This window comes from Typopeltis vanoorti, chromosome 20 (assembly GCF_054136105.1).
Source record: "Typopeltis vanoorti isolate ZY-2024b chromosome 20, IOZ_Tvanoo_1.0, whole genome shotgun sequence".
Taxonomy (NCBI): domain Eukaryota; kingdom Metazoa; phylum Arthropoda; class Arachnida; order Uropygi; family Thelyphonidae; genus Typopeltis; species Typopeltis vanoorti.
The window spans coordinates 97,627,047-97,647,737 of NC_143568.1; the positions used below are offsets into that span (position 1 = coordinate 97,627,047).

Consider the following 20,691-nt stretch of genomic DNA (forward strand, 5'->3'; position numbering starts at 1 on the left):
CGAGTTCCAATTCCATATTTTTCCATAATTTCAGAACCATTTCAAGATTTCTGAAGAAATATGATTTAACAGCCACTTATATCCTATTAATAAAATATTCACCTATTTCCCATCTTCTAAAGATAAAAACCGAAATATGTCGCTGCCTGGTGTATATCAAGTTCCATGTGAGTGCAATCTCTTGTACTTTGGACAAACTGGATGCTCTATAGAAAAAATAATACAAGAACATCAATTGTACATTCTTCACAACAAATCCGATGTCTCGATTGGTGCAACACGGGATAGAGACAAGCCACAACATTCTCTGGTCCAGAACTCACCTTCTACACAGATGTCACTGTAAATTCGAACACCTATTCAAAGAGTGCTGAGGCCTTACTTCAGTATCCTAACTTGAATCGAAATTGGCTGCCTATCCTTGTCAAAAATATGGGAAAATTTGATCCGGATAACACACAAAGTTTTTTTTTTTTTTTTTTTTTTTTTTTTTTTTTTTTTTTTCAATTGAGACCTAGTTCTTACATTAATCTAATGTTATCTTTAATTTAATTTATAAATTAAGATTGTTGTATGGAATTGTAATTGATATCTATAATTTATTCATCACTCTGATGAAATGTACCTCTCTTTAGTGCTTAGCAATGTAACATTAGGCAGCTCATTCTACTTTTGAATGATCAATTGTTTATATTCCACCTTATAAAAACTGTGCCTATCAAACCACTGATGATAGTCTGTTAAATTCAGACTGAAATATTTGGCAAATATTAATATTATTCTTGTGCTAATGTGTTGATAATTCATAATAATTACTAAATGTCTGCTACCAATACAGCAGTTATAGTAAATTGACCATAATAACTAAGATTACATACAATGAGAGACCATAATTTACAAGATTTGGGTGATTTATTAATCCTCACTAAAAATACAAAAATCTATAATACTATTCAAAAAAATAAATAAATAAGAAATAAACAAAATTAAAACTAAAGAATATAATTCAATGTACTTCACTTCAATGTAGAACTTAGTGATACTAAAAAAAAGTATAGTTATACATAAAATAAACTGACTGAAAACACAAAAGGCTAAAAAAAAAATAAATAAATAAATAAAACCCCTTAAAAATGCCAGTATAATAGATACTCTAGTATTTATGCTTGGTGCTGGTTTATACTCATTTTATGATTTAATGGAATAATTACAACATAAAGAGAAATAATTAAACAATAGGTTTAATCGGTTCGATATTTCATACTTGGAATGCAATGTTAAAATTGTAATAACACACATAAGAAACAATAAGCGGAAGAAATGAAATTAGACTAACTGGTGATGTTAGCTAGCCTTAGTGTTGGGTGGGAGACCTAAAAATTAAAGTTTCCCCATTTGGGAAGTTTAATACAACTGCATTTTTTAAGATTAGGCTGGGTGTATAAATCTTTTACTAGTTTTTAAAAGTCTTTCAGATCTGTATTTACTGTGATAGAGCATGAGAATTTTCTTCCATCTGATTCTGTGCATTATTACAATCCAAGGCATGATCTGCTAAGATCTAACTAACCATATTTGGGGCAGTGGATGCATGTTTTGTGTTCTTCTAAACAGATGTTAGCAGATCTCCCAGTCTGACCATAATAAGATAAATTGCAAGAACAAGGAACCTTGTAAGCACCTGGAATAGAGAGGGGAGGAAGAGGAAGTGCAGAAGAGAAGCAAGCCAGCTTCAAATGAGGTTTGAAGCTGGCTTCTCTTCAGTACAGAGAACATATTTCTTTAAAGTTCTGGCTATTAAAAATAGATCTGCTGCCACAACTATAGTCAGTCAGGTCTAGCAGACCTTGCACAGAATCAGATGGAAGAAAACTATCATGCCTATCACAGTAAATACAAACTTGAAAGACTCTTTTCTTTTCAGAATCAGTAGCAGATTTAAAAACCCAGCTTAATCTTAATAAATATGGTTGTATTAAAAGTTTAATTCTAGGCCTCCTGTCCAACATCTAAGGCAAGCCAGTAGCATCCATAGAGAATGCCCCTCATAGGACTTTACTCTTCATTTAGTCTAATTTCATTTCTTCCACTTATTGTTTCTTGTGTGTGTTATTACAATTTTAATATATTCCTGAAGATGTTTCTGTGATGACTGAGATGAAATATTGAAATGATTAAACCTGCTGTTTAATTATTTCTCTTCCTAAATTATTCCATTAAATTATTATTAAATCTTTTGCAACATGACAATAGATACCAAGTGTTGCATCAAATCACATGGCAGATTTAATTGTTAGCATAAATTCAACTTTAAAGAGAAATAAGAAGATAGGGAGAATGAGAAGATATGAAAGCTTGATGCTAGACTAGTAGCATGTAGCAAATTCTACTACAAATCATCAAGTGTCTTTCTTGATTTGGGACAAAGGTTTGTCATAAAATGATCATCGGTGGATGATGGTAGGGCACTGCTAGTGTGTGAAGATGGATGAAACAAGCAATGTGAGCTATTAAAAAAAGATAAGTATTAGTAGTAAGGAAAGATATTATTGTGTTCATTTTGTGACAATACTCGTGTTTAAGTTTGCTCTATTCGAATTGACAATTTTTTTGTATAACTGTGTGGTATTTATTTAATATTCTCAGGATTGTCTCCATGTGTAGCGATTATTCAACATGATGGTTGCCAGTTTCGGTAAAAGCCCTTCCCTATTTAAAGACTGTTATTCGTAACCTAGTTGAAGATTTTGCAGCTTGCTATGCATGTGGCATGTACACGTCTTGTTGTTTAAGAATGTGGCAAGTGAGAGATGAGAATGTGTATGTGTGCATGTGGGGGTGGTGGGACACGAGTGTCCCGATCTTGAGATTTAGCAGCAGCAGAGACAGTACATTGGAAACAGGTGATTTTCAGTTTGTGTATGCTAGTAGCATGTTGGAGGATGGAGAAAATATTAAAGACCCCTACATATATATTTAGTCTTGGGTAGTTTACAAGACAGAGATAGTTTGTTTGATGGCCATGACTGTGTGTGTGTGTGAATGGTAATTGAAAGCAGAATGTGTGGAGAGAGAGAGAGAGTGAGAACTGCTGAGAGAGGAGATGGAAGGAATGAAGACTGAGTTGAGGAGGAATAAAGATCTTGGGAGGATAGAGAGGTTGGCTAGTGTGTGAGAGGAACGAGAGTAGATGTAAGAAAACAGCATCAAAGAGCAAGGGAGAGAGGAAAGTGAGAGAATGGGGAAGAGACAGTGAAAGAGAGGAAACTGCAGAAATGTGGGGGGGGGGGGAAGCAAGGGATAGAGAGAGGAAGGAGAGAGATTGCACGTCATAAGAGTCAGGGATGCCAGTAAGAGAAGGATGAATGAATCTATTTGGAGTGTCATGTATGGAGAGTTGATGATTCGGAGTGTGCAGAGTAGAGTGCCAGAGGAGTGCTTGCCTGGTGGAATGATAGAGAGTGCAGCAATGGCATTGAAGAAAGTATGAGGGAGATGATAGTAATGGTTGGGACAAATTGCCTGAGAGGTAGTAGTGTTTATTGTGTAGCATGAGATTTGAGGTTGATGAGACATAGTGCAGCAGAAATGTGTCCAAGGAAAGATAGTGAGCATGTTGTCCAAGTTTGATAATGCAGAGTGGAGGAGAAGAGCAGTGGTGACAAATCAGATGATAGCAAGAATGTGGAGCAAAAGGAGTCTGGAATATGTGGATGCATGCAGTACGTTTGAGGACAGAAGGGAGCTGTATGCAAAAGACAGATTGCATTTGAATGCAGAAGGACACATTTGGAAAGAATGTTGTTTTCTAGGCAATTGAGTGTGTTTGGACAGAGAAACTAGAATTGCATAGATGGAATGTTGCAGGGATGATCTCATGTGGGGATAATGGCTTAAAGGGGGGGGGGGGGGTAGTACACTATATTACAGAGCCAAGTAGAGTATGAAGGAAGTAATAATGGTTATAAGAAGGCTGGCAATACACTGGTTTTTTTCTGTGTACAAATTCTAGGAGCATTAGGAATAAAGGGAATGAGTCTGTGGCATTGATAGGCTCAGTCTCTCCAAAAGTTGTTGGTATCAGCGAAACTTGATTAACTGAGGAGGACGTTTTAACAGAGATAGAAATCAAAATGTATAGCATGTTTCAGAAGGATAGGAAAGGTAAACATGATGGTGGAGTGTTTGTTACTCATGCTAAGAGATGAATTGTGTGCACTCAGGGTGGAGAATCTCAGTGGAAATAAATAACACTATGAATTTGAGAGTATATGGTTTCAGACAGATGTTTATAGGACAAGATATTTAGTGGGCTAATTGCAGGGAATATAGATGTGATGAGCAGGAAATGTTTACGCAAATTAGTTTGGTGAGTGCAAAGCAGGCGATCATTATGGGAGAATTCAATTACAGTGATATAAACTGGGAAGAGGAGACAGCATGCAGTAATAAGGATACTGAATTTTTGAATTTCTGGATGACTGTCTTAGGCAACAACATGTAGTGGAGGGAACAAGAGTTCTGGATTTGATCATAGCATCAGAGGATCTGGTGCTAAAAATGGATATATATTATCCTTTATAAAAATAGATATGAAGTTCTTACTTAGACCAAACAGAAAGAAGAATGAATTCTTCATTCTTAACTAGAATGAAGAATTCAGAAGCAATGAAGAAATGCAGACAGTTATTAAAATACTATGAGGCTAAGAAAAAATACTGGGAATGCATAGAAGAAAAGACAAAGAATGGATATCTTCAAACACAAAACTCAAAACTGAAGAAAGAAAAAAATAAACATAAAATAATACAAGATAGGAATAACATTGGATTGCAAGATAAATATAAAAAACATGAAGAGATGAAGAAAAAATGTAAGAAAAGATAAGAGTGTTTATAGAAAACCTACTAAATGAGGTAGAAATTGCAACTAATACAGGTGATACTAAAACATTATATAATATTGCAAGAACAATAACAGGCAAGAAAAGATGATTACATTTCTATTTGAAAATAATTAATTAATGCGCTATTAATCAGGATAAGAATAATAAAAACAGACATCGCATGTAAATTACGTGTATAAAAGTTCAATTGAAAGCCAAAATTACAAACGTTAGCATCGAAAACATGCACAAAATTAATATTTTGTTGTTTGTGTACTAAAAGATATTATTAAAGACAAACAAAAATAAAATAAACAACAAAAAGAAAATACAGACCATTAGAATACTTCAAAGAAATAATGAATTGAGAAAAACCTGAGAAAGAAAATCAAATATCAGAAATAAAAGAAATAAATATTAGAAACAGACATCAAAGAAATAAATAAATGAAATATAAAGAACACTAAAAGACAGTATGTGGTATACAAATGAACTATTAAATGCTGATATATATGTAACACTGAATATACCTCTACCCATTTCTTAACCAAATAAGTATGCAGGAATAATATTTGATTACTAATCACAATATCAAAAAAAGGAGATTTAACTGATCACAGTAAGTGGAGAGGAATATCATTATTAAATTCAGTAAGTAAAATACTAACCAGAATAATATTAAAAAGAACAAAAATAAATAAATAAACCAAAAGCTAAAAAAACACAGGCAAGATTTAGAGCAAACAGGTCATCCATAGATCAAATAGCAACACTCAGAATAATAATAGAACAGTCAATGGAATGGCAGTCAAATCATTACAGCAACATTGCTGATTTCGAAAAACCTTCTGACATTGACAGAGAGACAATATGGAAACGAATGTCATATTATGGCATACCATGTAAGATTATTAACACTGTGAAGAAAACTTATCAAAAGTATAAAAATACAAATCATAAACAATGGAGAACTCGCAGAAAAGTTTAAAATTAAAACAAGAGTTAGACAGGGCTGCATTCTCTTCCCAACAATATTTCTTACTATTGTAGACAGAGTTGTGAGAAATGCCATGAAAAGTGCAAAAGGAATACATACAGCAGAATTTAACATACAGCTACATGACATGGATTTTGCAGATGATATATGTTTACTGGCATAATACACAGCAACATATAAAAGAAAAAACAATAAAACTAGATAAAGAGGACTTGACTGCAGGATTAACAATAAATAAAATGAAAACAAAAATAATGAATACAATAAAATATAGAAATGAGGACATAGCACTGGTAATAATAAATTAACAGTGAGGAACAGAAAAAGATATAAAACTATGATACTGAGAACACAGAAATTTTAACATGTTAGGAAAAATATGGAGTTCAAAGGAAATATGTTTATAAAGCAAAATCAGATTATTTCATACAAATATTAAATCAGTTCTACTATATGCATCAGAAACATGAAAAATAAAAAAAGCAATTAGGAAAAAATTTCAAAACTTTGTAAACAAGTGTTTAAGAAGAATGTACAAATAAAATGGCTGGAAAAGATATCCAAGAAAGAATTATGGCAGAAAACTAAACAAACAATAATGCATAGCATCAATCAGAAAAAATGGAGATGGATAGGACATGTCTAAAGAAAACCTGAAAACTGCAAAGCCAAACAATCATTGTCTTTATCTTGTTTAATGCTTATTTGATTTTGCAGTTTCTCCATTCATGATGCAGTTGAAAATATCAACTGCATCATGAATGGAGAAACTATAGAATAAGTAAAACATTTCAGCTACTTATGCACAATTTTTAGTGAAGATGGTAAATTAAATATGAAAACAACAGAATCAACTAAGTCAATATAGTAGGAAGTCAACTGAATAAATTTATATGGAATAAAAGAGAAATTAGTCAAAACATTAAATTAGCTGTATATAAGACAGCATTCAAATCAATTGAAACTTATGAATCTGAGAGTTGGGTTAGAAATAAAACACTTGACCAAAAATTACAGACCACAGATATGAGAGTCCTGAGAAAGATTAGGGACATGAACAGATGGCATCAATGGCAATATCATATTAGGAAAGAACTTAACACTGTTAGCATCCGAGAATGTGTTAGCAGAGCTAATCTCAGGTATGGTCACTTAAACAGAATGGGAGAGGAAAGATTATTATTATTATTAATAAGAGAGACCTCCAGGGAGTCAGAGACTCATCGAGGGAGGCCACATACTACACATACCAGCTATCATACTTATTCTTGAATTCATTCACACTGCTTGCACTCACAACATCCAAAGGCAATCCAATCCAACCATGCACCACCCTCTGAGAGAAAAATCTAGCTCTCACACCCTTTTTGGCAGCATTCATTCTCAGCTTTCAAGGATGCTTTTTCTTGTCCTTTCCCCACCCTCCATAAACTAAAAATTCCATCAATTGAAGTTCTGTATGATCCTTTCCGAAGTTTGTAAGTGTTAATCATATAACCCCTCTTTCTCCTTTTTGCTAGTGTCTACAGTTCTACAAATTCTCAATTTGTCTTCATAATCAGTATTCCACAATCCTGATATTTTAACACTCTCCTTTGTACTCTCTCCAATATATCAGAATCACAATGGAAACCAGGAGACCAGACCTGCACACAATAGTCCAAGTGAGATCTTATCAAGGTCTTGTAAAAAGGAAAAAATGGCATCCTTATCTTTACATATGAACATTCGTTTCAACGTTGCAATTACCTTTTGAGTTGTATTTGCAATCTTTGCTACATGGCCCCTGAACTTCAACTTCCTATCTACTAACACACCAAAATCCCTAGCCTCACCAGTTTCTTCAAGCATAATCCCACCAATTTTCATCCATTTTCCCACGCCCACAATTCCAGCCTATTCAAATCATTCTGCAAAGACTGCATATCAGCAGCATTCTTGATTACCCTACCTACAGGGCCAGATTTAGACTTGCTGAGGCCCTAAGCTATACAAAACCCAGAGGCCCCCTACTGTTTTAAATTAGATCAGCTGGTCTTTTTGTTTTTTTATTTGAGGCCCTAAGCTATAGCTTTTTTAGCTTATACGTAAATCCAGCACTGCCTACCTAACTTTGCATCATCAGCAAATAACTGCATGTCGCTTGTCAAATCCTTCCCAATATCATTAATGTAGAGATTGAATAACAATAGACCAAGCACTGATCCTTGTGATACACTACTTGTTACCTTAAACCTTGCAGACTCAGATCCCCCATATACCACTTTTTGGTATCTGTCAGTCAATCAGCCATCCTCTTATCCATGCTAAAATTGCATAAATTGGAGAAAATTGGTTTGGGTTATACAACAGTCTTCCATGCTGTATTCTGTCAAAAGTCTTAGCAAAATCCAAAAGTATCATGGTGTATCCATTCCCCTTGTCTAGTTCAATGGTAACATTGTTATCGAATGTGAGCAACTTGCTAAAATATGACATTCCCTTAGTAAACCCATGTTGTTCATTGCAAAGTAGAGATTCACTGTCAACCCATTTCTGAATGCGGGCCCTAACCAATTTTTCCAAAATCTTCACCACCACTCCTGAGATACTAATTGGTCAATAGTTGGATACATCAGTCTTTGCACCAACCATTGTGCAATGGAATTACCATACATTCCTTCCATTCCTGTGGAATCTTCCCTCTTCTGAGACTCATTAAACAGCCTAGTCAAAGGAATGGCCAGTTTAGTTGAACACTCTTTCAGCAAATGTGCTGATATTCCATCAGTCTCTATTGCTGAATTCTTATTCAATTTGTGCAACAGCTCTAATATCTCGGCCTCACACACCTGCGTTTCTTCATCTAGTGAAGAAGCAACAGTGAGCTCAATGCTGCATTCACCAGGTTAATAGCTTTTAACGAAATGGGCACTCATTAACTGAACAACCTCTTCTGCATCTGTAATCCTCACGCCATCTGGATTTAGAAGAGTTATTCTTTCATGTTCATTCTTTCTTTTACTTGCAGCATATCAATAGAATTCTTGTGGGTTGTCTTAAGCACACAGAGCCAGTTTCTTTTCATACTCAGACTTTGCTTTCTGTACAACTGCTGTGACTACTATTTTAGCCTGCTGCTTATAACGTTCATAACGGACGTCACCTTATGCAAACGGACGTCACCATAATCACCATTATGATTCCTTCCACATCGTCCTTTTCTTACGAATCTCTTGCTTAATAAGATTACACATCCATTTGACTCCTACTGTATTTATTCTTCAAACTCTTGGGACAAATTCTAATATCACATCATTTAAGTATTGTTTAAATGCTTCCCATGCACTGTTGATATTCTTTCCATCCAGCAGCCAATCCAATTCTACTGACTCAGTATACTCCTCAGTTGGTCATAATTTCCTGCTTTGCAGTTCAACATGTAACCTTTTCTGAACGGAACATTCATAAACTTAGTCACTTCTCAAGTAAGTACTACATGATCACTGTCACCAACTGGAGGCAGAACAGTCTTTAACTGAAATACCCTCTGACACTATAATCAAATCTAACACTCTTTGACTTCGAGTTCCTTCTGTCACATGCTGCTTGAGGAAGTTGTCCCACAACAGCTCAATAAATGCATTTTCATTCTTCTCATGAGATTCTACTGCTACCCAATCAATATTTGGATAATTAAAGTCTCCCATTATGATTACTCTTTTGATGCTCATCTTTTCTATTTGGTGATGCATTTCTTCATCACTAGCAACCGATCCACCAGGTCTGTAACAACACCCCACTATGTAATTTGTCTTATTAGATTCCACCACACACACACACCAGATGGCTTCAAACTCACTGCCACATGAAATATTGTTAGTAGTATTACCACAACCATTGGTCTCAACTCTAACTGGATTTAAGTCATCCGATATCATTAGCAGCACACCCCTTCCTAAAAATACTGTACATATGACACTCGATACCAGTTAGTAGGTCTGATTCTGATAGCTAGGTCTCACTAATACCTACAATCTGAGGCTGCAACATATTGACTAAGGCAACAAACTCTATCCCTTTGTTTCTGACACTCCAAGCATTCATGTACAGACACAATAATCTACCTATTTCTTCTTTTGTATTGTTTTCTGCAGTCTGCCTGACACAGTTGGACAACTAGCAGATCTCTATTATTCTCTGCCTTACATATGTAGACATCTTTGCACACATGATGGGTTCAAACGAGACGAACACAAACCCAAAATCGTTCTCGCCTTGTCAACATTTCCATGACAAAGCCCATTTCCATCATTAACATAGTTATATAACATTGTCGCTCTTACACTCACATTCACACCATTCCTCCCTTTATAACTTAGTTTCCCTGACTCTCTGTATTAGGTCTCATACCAGTTATTAGTGTTTCTAGACTCCTGATACCAAACACATTCAGGTGTAGGCCATCCCTCTTATACAAATCCAATCTTCCCTCAAACTCACTCCCACATCCAAAAAAACTCACATCCTTTCCTTCTACATAGCCTATGCATCAAATCGTTTACCATCATAGCCCTTCTTTTTAATTCATTTTTATCATAGCGAGGTAAAATACTAATGATTTTCACTTTCTCACTCTTGCATCTTCCAACAAACCTTCCATGTCCTCTCTCATACTGAACTTATCACCAGTTAAATGTCCGTACCTACCACAACTACGATTTCGTTTACTTTTCTTTTCTGTTTTTGAATTACTTGCATTATATTTTTAATTTTTGCTCCAGGAAAATTCGATGTTATAACTCGCTCATCTATAGCATGTTTTATTATAGAGTCACCATACCAAATAACTTCTTTCTTTTTACTAACATCACTTACTTGATTTCCATTATTTCCTGACTTACCTGTTTCCTTGCTTTGTTGTTTCTTATTTTCCTGTTCATTTTTCTTTTTCTCCCTATACTCATTTAAACGTCTCCCAACTTTTTGCAATTCTCAAGTCATCTGTCTGATGATCTGCTTCAACTTCACTATTTTGGTGGTTAATTCATTTTCGTTAACCTCCTCCATGTGTACAATAACCTCATTAGCAGGGCTAACCTTCTTGTTCTCGCTTGCGGCGCTTTTTTTAGCATTACCTTTTTTTTTTTGCCCTTTTTTGATACCATTTAAACGTATACTAAATATTGAAATATCTTAATAAAAATATATGATAAAATACTAAATACACTATAAAACACTAAAATGTACACTAGTATACTACAAAACACTAATTTTCTAAGCAAAAATACAATAAAAACAGACAAAAATCACTAACTTTAGAGCAGCACTAAATTTGCAGACCAACCATTATGTATCCTCGAACCAGAATCCAAGATTAGCAGAACAAGTGTTCTCTGCCAGGTTGGCAGGAAAAAGACAAAGAGGAAGACCAAGATATAGATGGATTGATACAATACAAATTGCCTTAGAAGAGAGAAATATAAGATCTGATAATGTTGGAGTCTTGACAGATAACTGATTGATTTGGAGGAAAATTGTTCATAGGAAGTTAGTAATGATGCAAGTTCTTCATGTAGTACTATCATAATATCCCGTACACCCCTTGAGGATACATGTCAGGAATTTGATGATGATGAAACAAGTATCAGAATGGAATCTGCAAGGTATATAGAACAAGAGGCTGAAAAGAACTGGACAGATAAAGAGAGGCACAAAATAGTCAGAGATCCATAGTCAAGGCCCTATGCTCCCAGCGAAGTGAAGAAGAATAAGCAAGTAATACAAACAAAATTAACTAAAGGCAAATAAATACAACTGGAACTAAGTTCCTATCATGCATATTTAAGTGAGAGATGAATTTCATTGCCTAGTGTCACACCATTGCCCTGGTCTCACAGTACTAATGTACTATAGGCTTATAAATTTTATAAGTGGAAATTACATTTAAAAAAAAAAGTGTTGCAAGTGGCAGGAGTGGGGGACTCCTGCATAGTGATGTCACAGGAATAAAGAAATATATGATAAGTTTGCCATTGTGTCATAAAGAAAGAAAATTGAAAATACTTCAAGTTGTACATGGTCAGTGATAAAATTTTTAAATGGAAAAATATTTCTTCAGCTGAAATTTATCAGCAAATTAGTGAAAATACCATGAACAAGGAAATGGTGAGATGATAGTGTAGGATAATAAACATTAATGGAACATGTGCACTAGACATATTAAAATAACTTTTACAACTTACACAAGTAACAAAAATTATATAGAATTTATTCAAAAACTCCAATATATTTCATCCAATGTTACATGGACATCATCATGGAGATAAACCACTGAACACAATCAAAAGATGAATAAAAATAATGAGTCATGAATTATGTGTATATTAAGTAATGCCACTGCTATCATGAATACCACTGAGTATAATCATAACATTAATATCTTATTAAGAGATAGATCAACCTACAATGTTGTCATGAGATCCAATAAAAAGTCAAATCAATAAATCAAATAAAATTATAAGACAATGTACAATTGTGGGATGCCACTACTGTTGAGAAGTTATGAATTCTTATGCCCATCCACCTTGTCTCTGGTCTTCCTAAAATGCATAAGGATGGCAACCCACTATGTCCAATAGCAGAATGAATTGGCTCTCCAACTAACTACCTTTGCAAAACATTTCTTGTCATCTTCGGAATTTCACTGGCCATACCAGCTCTCATATCAAAAAGAGTCTTCACTTCAAAAAGAATATAAAAGATCTACATTTGTCTAATAATGAGATTATGGTTTATTTCAATGTAGTCTTCCTATTCACAACATACCTAAAAGAGATTCTTCAGTTTTTATAATCTGATTTCCCCGAAGACATTGTCAACCTATTTAAATTACCATCAATGCAGGCTATTTTACATGGCATAATAAGTTGTTCAAACAAATAGAAGAAGCATCTGGGTAGTGGCCCTTCCTTTAATGCATAACATTAGACATATCCGCAAGGAGATGTATTTTGCATTATAGGAGATACTGAGTTAGGATTGTTGGTAGCTTTCTCCACCTTTGCAACGAGTTGCCCTGGTGTTGTATCACTTTACCCTAGTCCTGAAGATACTTCAGGCGCAAACTTTGTTTGCTCACACTTGGATAAAGGATTAAACTAATATTATTATACTCTAACCAAGTGAAAAAATAAACTTTCAACATCTTTCTCTAAATCCAGAGTAATTTATTAAAAAAGGGTGGCACACCATTTGGCAACTCCTATAGGTAGAGATGACCTGCTAATGCTTCTGCCTGGTATTTCCACTAGGGCCTGGCTCCCACTGAAGAGACCTCAATAAAGGTCGAAACTAGTCTGGGTAGTGGCCCTTCCTTTAATGCATAACATTAGACATATCCGCAAGGAGATGTGTTTTGCATTATAGGAGATACTGAGTTAGGATTGTTGGTAGCTTTCTCCACCTTTGCAACGAGTTGCCCTGGTGTTGTATCACTTTACCCTAGTCCTGAAGATACTTCAGGCGCAAACTTTGTTTGCTCACACTTGGATAAAGGATTAAACTAATATTATTATACTCTAACCAAGTGAAAAAATAAACTTTCAACATCTTTCTCTAAATCCAGAGTAATTTATTAAAAAAGGGTGGCACACCATTTGGCAACTCCTATAGGTAGAGATGACCTGCTAATGCTTCTGCCTGGTATTTCCACTAGGGCCTGGCTCCCACTGAAGAGACCTCAATAAAGGTCGAAACTAGTCTGGGTAGTGGCCCTTCCTTTAATGCATAACATTAGACATATCCGCAAGGAGATGTGTTTTGCATTATAGGAGATACTGAGTTAGGATTGTTGGTAGCTTTCTCCACCTTTGCAACGAGTTGCCCTGGTGTTGTATCACTTTACCCTAGTCCTGAAGATACTTCAGGCGCAAACTTTGTTTGCTCACACTTGGATAAAGGATTAAACTAATATTATTATACTCTAACCAAGTGAAAAAATAAACTTTCAACATCTTTCTCTAAATCCAGAGTAATTTATTAAAAAAGGGTGGCACACCATTTGGCAACTCCTATAGGTAGAGATGACCTGCTAATGCTTCTGCCTGGTATTTCCACTAGGGCCTGGCTCCCACTGAAGAGACCTCAATAAAGGTCGAAACTAGTCTGGGTAGTGGCCCTTCCTTTAATGCATAACATTAGACATATCCGCAAGGAGATGTGTTTTGCATTATAGGAGATACTGAGATAGGAGTGTTGGTAGCTTTCTCCACCTTTGCAACGAGTTGCCCTGGTGTTGTATCACTTTACCCTAGTCCTGAAGATGAAGATACTTCAGGCGCAAACTTTGTTTGCTCACACTTGGATAAAGGATTAAACTAATATTATTATACTCTAACCAAGTGAAAAAATAAACTTTCAAATAGAAGAAACACCAATAGGCTGTCACATCTTACCAGCCTTAGCTGATTATTTCATGGTGCATTAGAAATAGAACTCCTTGACAGTATATTTCCTCAGCCTCATAAACAGTTATGTTTTGTTGATGATATATTTGCAATCTGGTCCCACACCGAGTCAGAATTACTTCTGCTCCTAGAGAAAATAAACTCCTTGTACTTCCATATCAAGTTCACTAGTGAAAGTGAATCCAATAATAATAAATTTAGTTTAATCCTTTATCCAAGTGTGAGCAAACAAAGTTTGTGCCTGAAAATATCTTCAGGACTGGGGTAAGGTAGTACAACACTGGGAAACTCGTAGCAAAGGTGGAGCAAGCTGCCATCAATCCTATCCCAGTATCTCCCATAATGCAAAACACATTGCCAATACGTTAGGAGGGATATATACGGTGTACATATATGGTGTACCCATATATTATTATTACTACGATAAAGAGCCAAGAGGCTATTTTTACGGCAATATAAATTAAGCAAGTAATAAATTAAGTTGGTTCTTCAGCATGAAACTCTTAGATTTCGATGGATTTTGATCTCCAAGTTTCGTACCGGGCTGTAAAATAATACGGGATTTATTATCCCCTTAAATTAAGAAATATATATGGTACAGCTCAATATAGGCATGAGTATGCCTGATGATGTACAATGTATATCAGTGCACTATTTAATGGGCTAAGGTCAATAGCATATTAAAGCTTCGCATTTAAGAACTAAGCTAAAGTGTGTTCTAAATATTTGAATTCATTTTCAAAAAATATAATGCCAATTCATTTCATTACCTGAAGGACTTCAAATTTGTTTCCAAGTATATGGTAAACAGCAAATACCAATTTGTGGGACTGGACATAAAAACTTACAGCAAGATCATTTGGTAATGGAGGTTGAAGTGATTTCTATAAATAAAAAAAATATATAAACACTTAGAAAAATATCATAAATTACCAGTACTATACAATAATGATTATTATTAATAGCTTCATGTCATCAATTTTATGCCATACCAATTTGCAATGTGTCAAGTCCTCCAACAATGCTAGATCATTTTGGTCTTCAAAACACTACAAATACATCAATCAACTTAGATCTTGATCTTCCTCAGGATTTTTTTATCTTTGCCATCCAGATACCAAACGTGTTTTTGCTAACCTTACTTTCCATTCTGTTTAAGTGATCATATGACTATTGTCATTAAAGAACATGTGTGCATAACTAACATTGCATTCCTTTTAGACATCTTAATTTTTAACATGATTCCTATCTGTTCACTCTTCTCCTCAGAATTTTGTTATCTCTAATCAGCCATCAGCATTTATTTCTAATCCAAATCTCAGATCCATGAGTTAAAATTAGAATGAACATTATCTTGTTCATTATCTTTCATTTTACTATAGGTTCTCCACTAAGAATGCAGTTGATGTTTTCCATTTCCTATCTAATTGTATAGCTTGCTTTATTTTTTATGACCTTTTTGCTGATTTTCATACCAGCTCTCTTACAATGTTTTTCAAATTAGTTAAAGCTTTTAGGACTTGAACCAGATTTATTTAGAATCATTTTCATCTGCACAAGGTAGAGAGATGAGATGAGATGAGATGAGATGAGATGAATATATACAATTTTGATATCAGGCTTGATGCCACTTTCTTCCCTTCATAATATGATTCATACAGATGATAGATAACAGTGGAAATGGCTGGCACTATTGTCTTACACCTGAATTTAAATACTGTTGTTTCTCCTATAACACATCATGTGTGTGTTCCTAAAAATCGCTGTGTTATAGAATTTTGTGAAATAAAAATAACAGGGTTACAGGTGAAACACTCAAACCTGTACAATCTCATAAGTAATACTTAAAAAAAAAAATCTTACTACAGTTGTAAACATCTTTATTTCCTAACAAATAAAAATACAGCAATACAGTAAATACCGTATTTCTTTAGGTTTTGTCATACTCAACTTTGAAGCACTCGTAATTCTTGCTAAGAAAGTTAACTTTAGCATTACCTTTGATGGTGAATTCCTTTAGGTATGTTGTTCTCATGATACCATATGTTGTCTTGTTCTTTCAAAATATTTTATTATTTGAAACAATATTTAAACCTTTCCTTTTTTATTCACTGCTTAGATTCTTATAACTACGATGCTTACTCATGTCTGGGATGCTGCATTGAGCACAAACTTTGGAGAACAGTGTGATAATATACAGTCCTTGGGCAATGTACATGCAAATATTGGGATGAGAGAGAAAGAGGGAGAAGTTGAGATGAGTGCATTTTGTGTATTCCTGCACAGGTGACACTACATTCAGTCAGATGGTATTTTTCACATTCACATGGTAGTGCAAAGCATAGTCACCTGATGAAAAATCATACATGAGCCAACACAATTTTGAGTTTTAGTGAGTTTATTCTTCTATTTATCTATTGCATATGAACAAATTTACACAATACAGACATTCATTATAGGAGAAAAGGTGGTATTTTATATTTCTCACATTATCATATGCCTTTTCCAGATCTAGAAAATTTTAAATATAAACCCCTATTGTACAGTAAAAATGTGGTTCTGGTAATTTCTATTTGGTATAAACACAACTTGTTCTTCTAAATTTCACTTCAATGTTTGGTAATCTCTTCTCAAGTATGATTGCAACAATCACATCTGGATTGCTCAATGAAGAAATTTCACTGCAATTCCCACATTTGGTTTAATTTTTTCCATTCTATAAATGAGTACTATAAGAGATTTACCCAATCATCTGGAATTCAACCTTCTGATTATACCTTGTGAATTATGCAGTATAGCCAATGTAAAATTTCTATGTCTGTATTTGATCATTTCTGTTGAAATATTATTATTATTATTGCATGAGCACCTCCGTGAAGTCCTGAGACTCATCGTGGGAGACCTAAACCATCAATACAATATCTATCATACCTCTCTTTGAAATCATTAATAGACAAAGCACTCACAACTGACTCAGGCAACCCATGCCATTTATTCACTTCTCTTCAAGCAAAAAATCTGGTACTCACATTCTGACCCAACCACACTCTTACCCAAATTCTAGGAATAATCTCTTATTCTGCTGCCACTGGCCAAGTACAGAAACATTTCCACTGTATCAATTCTATAAAATCCTTTAAGTAACTTAAATGTTTCTATCATATTCCCCCCCCTCCCTTTTTTTTTGCCTATCAACTAACTTTTTGCAATTCACAAACCCTCAATCTATCCTCACAGGGAGCATTCCACAGACCACTCACTATCTTGGTCACTTGCCTTTGGATTCTCTCTACCACTTCCTCATCTAAAAGAAACCCAGGTGACCAGGCCTGAGCACAGTAACCTAGATGTGGTCATATCAAGGCTTTATAAAGAGGAATGATAACTCTCATCTCAATTTGTTAGTGTGGTATAACCAAGTAATCCTGTGAGCTACCATGGCTACTTGAGTAATGTGCCTTCTAAACTTTGACTCTCAATCTACTACTAATCCCAAATCCCTAGCTTCATCAATCTCCTGGAGTACATTTCCCTCAGTGTGGTACACAGCTTGTAATCTTTGTATCCCAAAATGCATAACTTTGCACCCTTCCACATTAAACCGACATCCATTATGTTTTGCCCATACTGTCAGCCTATTCCAATTATTCTGCAAGCTCTCCACATTACCTTGATTAACTATGACTTTATCTAATTTGCATCATCAGCAAACAACTGAATATCTCCTATATCATTTATGTACAAATTAAATAGCAGTGGTCCCAGCACATAGACCTATGGCACACCACAGGGCTCTGTGCTGGGACCTACCTTCTCCTGCATTCATACCACATTTTGGTATCTGTCCATCAGTCATCCTTTTATCCATATCATCAGTTTCACATTCATCCCCATTTGTTGCAGTTTACATAATATTTGGTATAGTGTCAAATGCCAGCAGTATCATAGCATAGCCATTTCATTTATCCAACTTAGATGTCAACCTTATCATAAAAAGTTAGTATATTACTAAGACACGACCAACCCTTCACAAAGATATGCAGCCCCTCATAAAGCATCATATTCTTATCCACCCATTCCTGAATTCTCTTTTTAACCAACTTTTTCAGTACTTTTACCACCACTCCAGAGGCCTATAATTGGTCTATAATTTGCTACCAAAGACTAAGAAATTCCTTTATGCAAAGGAACTATTTTGTCCTCCTTCCACTCTCCTGGAACTTTGCCAGAACTGAGACTTAAATTAAACAGCCTAATCAAAAATCATCACCAGTTTCTCTGCACATTCTCTTAAAATATGAGCCAATATCCCATCTAATCACACAGCTGTATTTGCATTCAGATTCTGCAATATACTAAGTACCTCCAGTTCATCAACTTCTGCTCTTAAATTCAGTCCCTGTCACCTCTGTCATAAAAATATTTTCACTTAGATGATATACCTTTGCAAAACGATCACTCAAGTAGCTCAACAATTTCGTTTTTGCCTGTTACCTCTCAACCTCTCCACTCATTAAAATTATCCCTCCATGGTCATTCTTCCTCCCACTTGCCACATAACGAAAAAACTCTTTGGGATTTCCTGTCATCTGTTCGGCGATTTTTTTCTCATAATCTGATTTTGCCTTTCTTATCATGCTGGTCACCTTTCTTGTCTGATCCTTGAAATGTTCGTGAGTTATCTTGTCATCTTTCTCCTTGTATACTCTCCACAACATTTTCTTTTTTTGCAGCTGATGCCTAATGATACTACTCATCCATCTAACTCCTACCTGATTTACCTTCCTGACTTTGAATATACAGTGTGATATTACTTCCTCCAGATAACAGTTGCCTATCCTCGATGCACTGTAAGCATCCTACCCTTGCAAATCTTTATGCCATGGTACTGCTTCAAGCTGTCTCCTAAGTGTATCATAATCACCTGCCTGATAGTATCACATATGTCCTTTCTTAAATGGAATTTCCATGTTTTGCTACATCCAAAGTAAAGACCACATGATCACTTCCCCCAAATGGAGGCAATGTAGCCACCTTAGTTATGGACAGGTCTTCTGATCCTATAACAAAATTTAACACTCTCATACCCTGAGTCCCCCTTTGTCACATTCTGCTTCAAGTAATTATTTCTCAGTAAGTGTATAAATTTCATTTCCTTCCTGCCATGTGATTTATCCTTCTTCAACCTATGTCTGCAAAGTTGAAGTCTCCCATAACAATTAATCAACTTGCACCCATTGGACTAATCTGCTGATGCATATCTTCCACATCATACCTGGCACCCTTGGCCAACAGTCACAACCAATTTTATATTTTGTCCTATTGGCCTTGATCTCACAACAGACCGACTCAAAGGAACTGCCATCTGCCTGACTGGCTCCTAATCTTGTTAGCTGCAGTTCATCTGCTATCATCAACAGTACCTTATCCCTTGTCCTGTCTACTCTGTCCTCCCAGAAAATACTAAATCCATCACATTCTATCCCTGTAACCATGTCATCTGCTGTTAGCCAAGTCAAGCCAAATCATCAGAAATCATCTTATATTCTAGCATTAGTATATAGAAAGTGTAGCATCTCCTTAGGCCCCCCCCCCCCTCTGACTTGACTATTTCATTAAATATTGTTGCCTGAGAAAACTAGATTCCACATTTCTTGTTCATCCACACTCGTTCGCTTCATGGGTGCCTACACACACACACACACACACACACACACATTCATCCTAATTGTTTTAGCTTTCCTGACTTTGCACTTCCACACTCTCAGTGAATAAAACTCTCTCCAGACACCTAACTCTGAATCCATTTAAATTCAGTCCATCAGCATTGTACAAATTTTTCTACCCATCAAATTCAAGCCATAGGTCCACAAACTCTACATTATTTGTACAACTGGAATATTAATTAATTAGCTATCATTGCTCTCTCTTTCTCAGTTTACCTCTATCATAGTGTGGCAGCAGACTCACAAACTTTACCTTGTTGCTCTTCTTTTTTTGCTTCTTCCAACAACTCTCTGATAGCTGCTCTCATACAATATTTCTCATCTCTCAGGTCATTGGTTCCAGCCAAAACAATTAATTCTTTCATCTGTATTCTGACAGCATTACTAACATTATTGATTTTTGCACCAGGGAAACAAAATTTTGTAGTGCTTTTATGAAAAACTCCATTTATCATAGAATCGCTGTAAATAATTGTTTGCTTGTGCTCATTCTCTCTTGATATTTCTTTACAATTTTCTTTTAGGCTTACTTCTGCCACCACACTTTCAGTATTATCACCAATATGTAAATATTTACATTTACTGATCTTGTATCAATGCTCTCTCTCTACTATCACATAATTTGTTCTCCCTGCA

At 35.2% G+C, this 20,691-nt stretch overlaps 1 protein-coding gene across 2 annotated transcripts in view; it reads right to left on the reverse strand.

Moving 5' to 3' along the window:
• The window catches only part of rogdi (rogdi atypical leucine zipper), a 171,365-nt gene that overhangs the window by 16,445 nt on the left and 134,229 nt on the right, over window positions 1-20,691 (reverse strand). For both annotated transcript variants that reach the window (XM_090410250.1, XM_090410251.1), the window contains exon 8: window positions 15,100-15,213. In XM_090410250.1, the coding sequence (XP_090266376.1) occupies window positions 15,100-15,213 (114 nt within the window). The remainder of the gene's footprint in view (window positions 1-15,099; window positions 15,214-20,691) is intronic.